Source organism: Mustela lutreola, chromosome 1 (assembly GCF_030435805.1).
Source record: "Mustela lutreola isolate mMusLut2 chromosome 1, mMusLut2.pri, whole genome shotgun sequence".
In the NCBI taxonomy this organism is placed as follows: Eukaryota; Metazoa; Chordata; class Mammalia; order Carnivora; family Mustelidae; genus Mustela; species Mustela lutreola.
The window spans coordinates 280,295,426-280,306,403 of record NC_081290.1 but is presented as its reverse complement, the minus strand read 5'-3'; the positions used below and the strand labels follow the sequence as shown (position 1 = coordinate 280,306,403).

Below are 10,978 nucleotides of genomic sequence, written 5' to 3'. Positions count from 1 at the left end.
GCTAGTGTCTGTGTGTGTGTGTGGGGGGGGGGGGTTGTGGTGTAGCTGATTAGGTATGTAGGTGTGCTGGGAGGGCTCCTTACCTGAAACCACCAATAATTAGTTTATTTCCAGGCTTTGCAAATTTGGGGGAGAAGGGCCCCTTCTCCCTGCCCCAGAATCAATCACTTTGAATTCTAGGATTCACCTGAGTTGGGCTGTGCGGACCTGACAGAGGGGATGAGAGAGCCAAGAGAGCCCCAGGGTTGGAGGAAGGAGGGATTTCTTTCTTACCCACTGAAGTGCTGGGTCAAGGAAAGGGAAGGGGGTGAAGTGGAGGAGCTGGCTTTGCGGCTGGCTTAAGTGGGAAGGGTCTCTAGGCCTCGTCCTCCACTGAGGGTGGCGATCCTGGTCCTTTCTGCTCGGGCTGTGTTCAAATTCGGGAGGACGGCCAGAGTGGCGAGCCCAGGCTCAGCCCAGGCAAAAAAATCCATTCCTGGTTTTTGCACACACCAGCCCGACTTCCCGGGACCGGCACTGTGTCGAGTCCCGAGCTGACGCCCTCGAGCCGCCACCAAGCGGAAAACCCGGAGTGGTTTTCCACGCCTCTTGGAACGGAGTCAAAGGGCACCTGGGAGGAGGTAGGCAGCCGCCCAGCCCCGCGCGGTTCGAAGCCGCCGCCATCAGGGGCGTCCCGGCCGGGCTGGTCAAGCAGTGCGGCGGGACCCGCAAGCTCGCAGGGCCCACCCGAGGGCTCCGTGCCCTCCCCGCGGGGGCTGCGGGCGGAGCGCGCGGGGCGGCTTGGTGCCCTCGGGGCGGCTCCGGGCGGCGGCGGGCGCGGGGCTGCAGTGCGGCGCGCGGCCGGCAGCGGGCAGCAGCGGGCGCGGGAGGCCGCGGTGGCGGTGGCAGCGGCGCTCGGCAGCGGGCGGGCGGCGCCGGCGGTGCCCCGGGCGCGCTCACACACGCGCTCACACACACACATACACACGGCCTCGTACACACTCACACACGCTCCGGCGCGCACACGCGGCGCGCAGGCCGGAGGGAGGAGGCTCGGCGCGGCTCGGCGGCGGCGGCGGCGGCGTGCTCGGCCGGCGGGCGGGAGGGCTGGCGGGCGGCCCCCGCTCCCCGGCTCCGCGGCTCGGTGCAGCCCGCGCGGCCCCCGCCCTCGGACCCGCCCCCGGGGGTCGCCCGGCCCCATGCCCTGCAGCGGCGGCGGAGCAGCGCGCGGCCGCGGGCGGCTCTGAGGAGCCCGGAGGGAGCCGGCGACGAGGGGACCATGTACCGGGACCCGGAGGCGGCCAGCCCAGGTAAGCGCGGCCCCGGGAGGGCTGGGGCGCCCCGCACCGGCAGGCAGGACGGCGGCAGCGCCGGGCGCCGTCTCGGAGCCCCAGCCCGGGGCGGCTGTCGGCCCGAGCCGCACAGACCTACCCCCCCATCCTCCCGGGGTCATCCCAGCCCCGGGGGCGCGGGCTTGAGCGGCAGCGACTCGGACCCCGGGCCCCGCAGTCCCGGCGCTGCCAGGCTTGATGCCCGGCGCCGGCTTCGCAGTGTCCCCACAAGGACCTCCTCCCCCCACCACCCCCCAGCAGCCCAAGGACAACGTGTGTGGCGGAGCGAGGAGCCACTGCCCCCGCGGGAACCGGGCAGTGCCCTCAGGGGCACCCCCGGGTCCCCAGCACCAGTGCCCCCGGGTGCCAGCGCTGGGGGACCCCAGGGCAAGGATCCCAGGCAGCTTTGGGCCAAGGTTGTGGGCACCGGGGAGCAGAGTGACATCGGCGGTGCCAGCTGTGAATTGAGAGGGTGCCAAGGGGCAAGTGGGAATCTGGTGCAGTAGCAGGGGAGGGGGGCTTCGGCGAGGGAGGGAGGGGAACCTCAGGAGCGTTGACGAGGAAGACAGGAGTACCTGAAGGGAAAGAGAGCAGAGATTGGGGAGAATGGGGTGCCAGGGGAATGTGATCCTGGGTTTGGGGAGGGGGAAAGCGAAGATCCCCAAACTCACTCCAGACCTGTCGGGGGAAGGAGGGGGAGGGGCGGGCTCCCTTGCATCTCTCCTGAAGGAGCCGGGGAGTGGCCCAGGAGCCCACGTCTGCTTGCCATCCTTCAAGCCCAGCCGAGGAGTTTTTCCTCCTTCCTCGGGAAATTGCTCTGCCATTTCCTCCTTGGCTCCTGACGCCTCCTCACACAGTGCCCACCTGTAGGCAGGTCCCCTGCAGCTCCTGCCCCAGCTGTCTCAGCTCCCACCTGGTGTGCCCCACCCCAGACCCAGCACCCCCCAGGCTGCCAGTTCTGGCAGCGGGGTCTCTGCTTCTGGGTTTCTCTGTGATGCTAGAAGCAAGGCACCCCAGCCTGAGGACTTGCCGAGCCTCCAGGCGTACCACTGCTGGCCTCCCTGGGCTGGGGGTGCTGGGGGAGGGGGCCGCCCTAAGGCTCTCCATAGAAGGGACCTTGAGCCCCAAGGATTTTGAGGGCAGTCCCATGGACACCAGCTTCGTCCACTCTTGTCCCAGCCCCACATTTGTTCTCCCTCTAGGGACAGCCTCAGCCTGTCCCTGCCTCCTGGGGAGTCGGGCCCCCACCCCCATCAAATCGTCGCAGCCTACTAAGTCCATTGACTTACTGGGTGCCAGGCATTACATTCACTTAGCGCTTGGGGATAAGAGGGAGAGAGACTCCGGCTCCCTCTCCGGAACCTCATGGCCATCCATGAATGTCCTCCAGGTGATGGTTGAAGGAACATTGCCTTCGGACACCCCTCCCTTCATCTCTCTGAACCCAGGTCGCTGACCCTGCCTCTTCCTCCGCGAGGCTGCCAACTCCCAGCTCTCGGACCGAGGGCTGAGGCAGTCTCTGGCTGGGATCACCCTCCCAGAAACCAACCGCTTGGTTCAGAGGCCAGCTCTAGGGTAGGAGGTAGAAGAGGAGATGCAGTGAGGACACTCCCTTTCCCCCCAGCCCTGCCAGGCTGGCAGCGTCCCCTTTCCTGTTAGCCCGGTGGCCTGGGCGCCTACCCTCATCCCTTCTGCCTTCCTCCTCTGTCCTCCCACGCCTGGGCACCGTGACATCACTGGTCCTCCGAGCACCTCTGCCCTCTGCGTGGAGGCCAACTTGACATGCTTGGCATCTTCTGGGCAAAGGGCCTGCAACCCAGTGTTGCCCCTGGCTTCGTGGCAGCCCCTGGGGTGTCTCCCTCTCTCCCCGCCCCCCAAACAGGCCTCCCTCTGTGGTGGAGACCTGTCTTACCCAGTTTCGGTTGCAGGGCCCACCAGTGCCAGGGGAAGGGGCAGCACTGACCCACCGGGAACAGGCAAGGCCTGGGGTTCACTTCCCACGGGACTGGATGGGGTCAGAAACAGGCTGGAGAAGGCAGAATCTGCTTTTGATCGTGGGTTCTCTCTGAGGGGCCAGAGTCATCATCAATCTGGCCTCTGTGCCCAAGCCTCTCTGCATCCCCGCCCACCTCCTAGAATCCCTACAGCTCCAGGCCAGCCTACGCATTCCCTCCGACCCCCCTGGCTTCCCTCAGGTCCCCCAGACTCTACTTCCCCAGGCGGGGCTGTGTGTCCCCCATTTCTCTCCCCTACCTCCCCTTTGCCTGGCACCTGGTAGGGGCGAGATATGCAAATTAATTCCTGTGTGATTCAGGCCCCTCCTTCTGGTCCCCCCCAACCAGTACCTTATCTGTCCTGATTCCCTCATCCCATTCCCAAGGACACCTGTGGCCCAGTCCTTTTTACAATTTTTTCCTCTCTCATGTTCTCCTGCTCTTCCGTGTTCCAGGCTGGTTCCAGAGTGTCCCCGAGGTACCCTCTCCCTCAGCGCACTCACCCTGGTCTCCACAGGGTTCAGCCTGATGCTAAGACCCTGTCCACAGTTCCCTACCCACTTGGGCCCAGGGCTCTGAGGCACTTCTGGGATCTAGCTCAGCTGAAGCAAGGGACTGTGGGAAAAAGCCAGAGCCCAGTGAAGAACGAAGACCAGCCCCCCTCCCACACACCCCCATTGGCTTCTACTCCAAACTCTGTCCAACCTACCCAGCAGGTGCCTGCAACTTCCTCTCTGTCCCCTCCCTGAGGCAGGCGGCCCTCTCTCTGTCCTCAACCCTCCTCCTATGCTCATCCTGGAGCTGGCCTGGCCAGGCCTCCCTGTGTCCCTTGGACCCAGGCCCGGGGCCAGGCAGGGCCTCAGCAGGCCTGCAGGGGTCAGCGTTGCAGTGGGCGGGCAAGACAGCTTCAGGGAGGGAGGGAGGGAGGGAGAGGTGACCTTGCAGTGAGTGAGCCAGCAAGCCAGAGAGGGAAAGTCTGGGACTGGTCCCGGGAGAGAGGTCAGGTCCTGAGGCTGTCTGCCTGCCCCCAACCCTCTGTGAGCTTGCCCCTGGGGTAGCATGGCTGGAAGTCTTATCTGTCCCACCTGTTAGTGGGCTCTGCCCCCTACAGCAACTCTGCCAGAAAGGTCATTGTCAGGGAGCACAGGAGACACGCACGCTGCATGGGGCAGGGGGCCTTGGCACAGTGGGTCTCCTGTCTCAAGGCAGAAGGATCCATGAGATTGTCCAGGCTCACCCTCCACCTGCTGAGCACAAGTTCAGGACAGAGGCCATTGGGTGATGTGTGGGGCAGGAGTGAAGGGGTAGGGCTGAAAGGGCCACCAGGATTAGGGACAAGGACTGAGGTGTGGGAAGGTCCATGAGGCCTGACTGTCTGACGGGTTGATTCACCATCAAACTCTCCCCCTACCCCATCTACCCCTCCACCCACTTCTCTACCCCCCCACCCCATCTGCACAGGCTCAGACCTCCCTGGCTTGCATCTCGGGCTTTGGTCCCAGTCTAGGGCTGAAGAGCCAGCTATCTGCCAACAGGCCGTGAACAGGACGGGGTTGGGGCGGGGGCGGGGCGGGGGGTGTCTGAACTCCTGGGTGGGAGGGAGGGCTTCTGTGCGTTTGGCCCCATGCTGCGTGCTCCTGTGGAGACACGACCCCTCCGAGGCCTTGGGTCATGTTCTTTGGTGGCTTTGTGAGAGCAGTGACCAGCCAGCTGGGTGCTTGAGAACTGGGGAACAATGGGGAGGGAGATAGTCTCGAAGCTCCTCCTGGTGGGGGAAGAGAGGCTAGAGCTGGTGGGATTGGGGTGGGAACATGTAGGCCAGCAGTTGACAGGTGAGGGACAGCTGGAAGGCAAGGGAACAGGTGGGTTTCCGGCCCCGGGAAGCTGGGCCCTTGGCTCGCCCCAAGCTTAGAACCCAAGGGGCATTGAAGGCAACATAGCCTAGCAGGGAAGGACTCTCCCCTCTCACCCCCGCCCAGGCCAGCTGTCGCAGGAGGCCTCGAGGGAAAGGCAGGGGAGGAGTGGGTGGTTCCTTCCCTCTCACCCCCCTCCTGTCCTCCCACTCCCACTCCCCGCCCACCTTCTATCCTCTGAGGGACTTTGAATACTTATTGAATCTGATGGACCGTTTTCAATAACTGCTTCCCCCAGGGGAGCAAGGCTGTGAACGGCAGTGAGGGGGGCCATGTGGGGCCGGTGGGAGGCCAAGTCCTGAGCCAGGGACTCACGGCTGGAAGGGGAGTCTCTATGACAGTCTCCTCAGAGGTCCCAGTGCGTCCCGGGGGGGGGGGGGCGCGAGAGGGGGGGCAGGAGCAGCTCCGTGGGCAGTGCCCGGCAGGTGGCCTGTGAGACTGGTGAGGTCAGCGCTGTCGTGGCGGTCACTGGTCTGGCCAGGTGCCGGAGCGGGCTGGTGCCAGCCTCGGCCCGGGTGCCCGCCTGCCTTGCAAAGGGAACCCCGGCCGGAGGTGCCAGGAGGGTTGTGCCAGTTTGGTGGCCATGAATGTGCCTGACCTTCCAGGCAGTAGGGGCAGCCCGGCTGGGCCCTGTCCAGCTTGTGTCTGGAGGGCAGGGCTTTGGTCTCACCCAGCAGCGTTCCCCAGGGGGTGGAACGGAGTTGGCAGACAGCGGTGTGGGACCTGTGGAAGGGGCTGGACAGTGCCCAGAGCCTGCGCCTGGAATTCTGGACCCAGTTGGTTTGGGAGTGGGCCGACACGTTGGTCCTGCTCCAAGGGGGCTTGGTAGCTTCCTCCGGGAAACCCATTGGAGGAGGTGTGTCTCCTGGGGGTGGGGGGCGCTGGACTGGGCGGGGAGCTGACTTGAATCAGGAGCTGGGATCTTGGGGGAACTGATGTATCCTTGTCACTGAATGCACAGAAACAGTAACTGGTGAGGGCACAGCCGGGGGCGGTGGGGGAGCTCCATGCCCCTGCCCCTGCCCCTGCCCTATATGACGGCGGGTGGCAGCTGAGCCATGCTCGCTGATCTAAGTGCCGGCTGTAAACAGCAGTAATGAGTGTATTTGTAGTTAGGTGCGTTAAGGTGCGCGGAGCAGTGATGGGAAGCAGCGGGGAGGCACCTCTCCTGGCCCAATCCCCAGTCAGTCCAGGCAGATGCCCTCCAGGGGCCCTGCCTGCCCGTCCCCCCCACCCCGCCACACCCTCCCACCTGCCGCCTGGCGGCCTCTGAGGCTTCCATCTGCTGGGAGCAGCGAGGGCCTCACCTGGCTGCATGGGCGTATGCAGGTGTGGACGGAGGGCCCTGGGAGCTTTGGTGTGTGCAGATCTGGGCATCTCTGAGACAGCATGTGGGTCCGTCAGCGTGCGTGTGTTTGTGTGCACGTACTGTGATGTCGTGTGCGTGTGTGCACCCCTCCCCCGAAGCCCCGAAAGGAGGCCCACCCCCACCCCCATCTTGGAAGTGGCCCTGCCCCTTTGATGCTCTTCTCAGTGTGCAAGAAGCAGGGGACTCTTGGCAGCCTGCTGCAGGGGGTGACCCGTTCTGCCTAGCAGAGGAGACAGGAGGGACAGGTCTGAGCCCCAGCCTCAGGGGGCACCTACAGAACCCAGCCAGCTCTAGAGCCCTCAGGAGCCCCTGGAATGAGAGAACACGATTGCCAGGGCGGGGTGGGACAGGGTTGGGTGGCGGGGGGGGGTCAGCCCTAGCAGGTGGAGATCTCAAGGTGCTGGTTGGTGAACCGTGCACCCTGCCCCCCCCAGCCAGGCCCGGGTGGCGTGGGGTGTGGGTGGCCACAAGGGGTGCCCGCATGAGGCCCTGCGTGAGGGGAGCAGAGAGGACAGTTCTGCGGCTAATGTGTCCAATTAAATTACTTCAAACCCTGCAGCGGCAGCTGCTCCCGGCGGGGCCCTGGGTACAAATTGGATCCGTCTCATTACCACGGGTGGTGTCAGCGGGGCCGGAGAGCGGTGGCCAGCTCCGCCGGCACACGGCAGGCCTCCTCCCCCTTGTTCAACCTGGGCCCGCTCCAGCCTCCTGGCACGTTGGCTCACTCTGGTACCCCTGGTTTGCCAGGTCCTGCGCGCCTCCTGACCGTCCTGACCCACCCCAAACAGCTCGAGGGCCCCTCCCAGCCCTGACCGTCTGTCTCCAGGAATGGGGGTTTCAGGCTCTTTAGGGGGACCAGCCTCAGGAAGCCCCTCTCAGGGCACCCAACACACCCTGTGGCCTCCCTTGATGACATGAGTGCCTTAATCATGTCAGGTGATTGCTTGGGGAGCACTCAGGATGTCCTAAGCGCTTCACATATGTGGCACAGGGGGCAGCTTACTTAAGCTAGGTCTCTGGGGTCAAACAGCCAGCTGTATGTTTGAACCTCAGCAGAGACCCTGGCTGCTCTGACCCAAAAGCAAGTCGCTCCACTCTTCTGGCCTCGGTTTCTTTCTCTGCAAAATGGGTTTGATCATGGTTCTTATTTCACAGGCTTGGAGGATGAGGCGGGGTAAGGCCGGAAACAGCCTTAGCTAAGAGCCCAGCACATAGTAAACACACAGGCAACGACAGCTGTTGTCAACACTGTCCTGCACCAAGTGATTGATGGCTGGTATGAGCATTCCCGGAGTTCCAAGGAGGACGTGCCTGCTTCAGCCGTGGTGGTGGAGGAGGAGTCAGGGAGGGCTTCACTGAGGCGGTGTCAGTCGGTTACCTTCGGGATAGCAAACATGTGTTGAGCGACCCCTATGCTTCGGATGGCACCTGGCACACATTAGCTCTTCCATCTTCCGACCAACCTGGGAAGGGGGAGCTTGCAGTTAGAAGTCGGCTGGGAGTTCCAGCAAACACCAGCCCACCCAGGAGCGTGAGCTTGGAGTCCAGGGCCTTGGGTTCTGAAGGAAGCAGAAGAGCTTCCCACGGGACGAGCAGGGGTGACGTGTTCGGTGTGGAGGGGACAGCGCGTGCCATGGCCCAGAAGCAGTTTCTTGTTCCGTGGAAGCAGCCATGGGGGCCTGAAAGGGGCTAGAAGGGAGGGCCAGTAGCAAGAGCTGAGGCTTGGGAAAGGTGGGTTAGGACAGATTCTGAAGGTCTTGGCATTCTGAAACAGGAAGACTGTATTTTTTTTTTTAATTAGGACCATGGATTGCCATGGGTGACTTTGAAGCAGATCTCTATAAAGAAGTTGAACTTTGCAGTGGTGTGGAGGGTAGGAAGCCCAGAGGGAGGCAGGTCCATGGAGCTGGAGTCCCAGGTTAACGCATGTGTCCCCACCTTTGCCCCGCCCTTCCTGGGTTCTTCCCTGTGCAGGGCTGAGTCTGAGGCACCACACCGTGGCATCTGCAGAGCTCCGCTGGCCTGGGGCCCTGCCCTTGGCAAGCTTGGGCCAGGTAATGGGCAGTCAGGGAGGCACCAGGTGAAGAAAGGTCAGATGGACACTCCCCAGGGGTTTACCCTGGGACATGGGGTATCAGAGACAGCACCCACCCAGGTAGGCTAACCCAGGGCCCGGTGTACACAATCTATCCTCCTGGGGGTCGACTCTACACCCACCCCACACCATGGTCATCAAGGCCAGGCCCTGGGGGGCCCCCACCAGAGCCAGCCTGTCTGCGAAGCAACTGGGCAGGCACCTTCCTCTCCAACCCCACGGCCCCTGGCATGGAGGCCCATTCCCTACAGGGCTTGGGTACATCATCCCACTTCCCTCGGGGCTTGTCCCAGGGCAAACGCCCTCGCCCCCTCAAGCGACAGCAGCACACAGACGTGTTGGGATCTGGGCCCATGTGCACATGTGGTGTGGGTGTGCACTGGCAGCAGGGAGTCCATGACGGTCTACCTGGCCCGCCTACCTTGACTGGGGATTCGTTTCCCTGGGGATTTGGGTCAGATGGGCACTGAAGAACATAATGGTGAGGAGGGAAGGGCGGGTAAGGAAAGGTGGCAGGGGAGGCTCTCCCAGCAGGGCCTGGCGGGTCAACGGATCACCTTGTCCTTCACGTTTGGCATTCCATCTCACCTTCATGGCAGCCCGACGAGAGAGACACTGCCCCCACTGTCGTACAGGTGAGGAGCCCAAGGCCCAGAGAGGTGGACTGTCTCACCAGGTCACTCAGCAGAGCCGGGATGAGATTACAAGGCAGCCTGACTCCAAAACCTGGGTCCTAACCACCGGGCTCAACGGCCGTGGAGCCTGGTGCCTCTCTAATCCCACTGGGACCCCAGCCAGCCTGTCTCTCGGCCCATCACTTGGAAGGAAGTGCTGGGAATTGGTACTGGCTGCAGAGCTGGACTCAGAGGGTGTCCCCACTGCCTCTGTAGTGCTGGAGGCATCCCCTGAAGCCTTTGTTCTCAGGTCCCCGGAGTGGGTGGAGCTTCCTTCCCACCCTGACTCCTCTCCCTCTCCGCAGACTCAGTGGAAGGTTCCTCTCAGTCAAGGGGAGGCTCTGAAAGGAAAGGGAGGCACCCCTCACTCCCTGCTTGGCACCTGCCAGCCCTGGAGGAGCCTCATGAATCGGCTGTGTGTGGCCCCCCCCCCACCCCGTTCCTCCCTCTCCAGCCCCCGCCTGGTTGGGGAGGTGCGAAGGAAGCGGTTTCACAGCCTGTCAGCTGAGGCCTAAAAATACCCAGAACTCTGAGATGCTTGGGCAGGGGGAGGAGAGAGCAGGGACCAGGATGGGGTGCTGAGGGGGGTGCCGGGCTAACTTGGCCAGAGACACCCTCACAGCTCCACGGTCCTACTCAGACGTGATGGGCAGCGATTCCCTCAATGCCCCCATCTGACCCCATTTCTGGGTCTCGAGAGCCCCGACCCTCAGACCAAGGGAGGGCTTAGTGTCAGACGGGAACCGCGGAGCCCAGGCCCTTCGGATCCTCTGGGCGGTGGCTCTTTCTCCCTCCCCGCCCCTGAGTTGGCTGGCATCTTCAGGCCATGGGAGCCAGGCTGGGCGTGTGCCTGCTTCCTTCCTGGAGAAGGGGCCTGCTTCTGTGAGGGGAGAGGCGTGAGGAAAGGCAGCGTGGATGGGGGTGCTGGCAGGTGTGCAATGTGATGTGTGAGCCACCCAGGCACTAGAGCGGGGCCGAGGAGAAGGGGTGTGGTGGCCCACGTCACTGCCACGTGGCCGTGTGCTGACGCTTGGCACAGGGCCCCCCGCGAGTCTGCTGGTGCCCAGAAAAGAGGACCCGTGTGTGTGTGTGCATGTGGCCCCGCTGGAGCTGGCCTCTTCCGGGCGCCAGGAAGCTCGCGGAGCTGCAGGACGGAGCGAGTGTGGCTGTTGCAGACGGAAGCGCGGGAGTGGGCATAGCGGTATCAGCCGACACACAGTGCATCACGCAGCCCCGTGATGGTCACGGTTGCTTCCCGCGTGGAAGCGTGATGGCACAGGTGCCCATGCAGAGGGACATGGGAGGGGCTCCCCGGGGCACCTAAGGGACTCATGAAGGACGGAATGCAGAGTGGCAGCCAGAGCATGGGCTCTGGATCGAAAGTCATGGGGTTCCCGGGGCACCTGACTGGCTCAGCTGCTGGAACATGCCGCTCTCCAGCTCAGGGTCATGAGTTCAAGCCCACATTGGGTGTAGAGGTGATTTAAAATAAATAAATACAAATTAAAAAAAAAAATTTTTTTTTTAAGCAATGGGGTTCATATCCCAGTTCTGGCATGTATCAATTAGTCATGTGACCTTGGGCAAGCTGACCTCTCATTGCTTCATTTCCCCATCCATAAA

General features: G+C 63.2%; 1 protein-coding gene across 7 annotated transcripts in view; it reads left to right on the top strand.

Annotated features, from left to right (window-relative positions):
- The first annotated feature begins 533 nt into the window (after positions 1-533).
- The window catches only part of SYT7 (synaptotagmin 7), a 60,099-nt gene continuing 49,654 nt past the window's right edge, over positions 534-10,978 (top strand). For all 7 annotated transcript variants that reach the window (XM_059144095.1, XM_059144068.1, XM_059144054.1 and 4 more), the window contains exon 1: positions 534-1,289. In XM_059144095.1, coding sequence (XP_059000078.1) covers positions 1,259-1,289 — 31 coding nt within the window. In that variant the 5' untranslated portion in view covers positions 534-1,258. The remainder of the gene's footprint in view (positions 1,290-10,978) is intronic.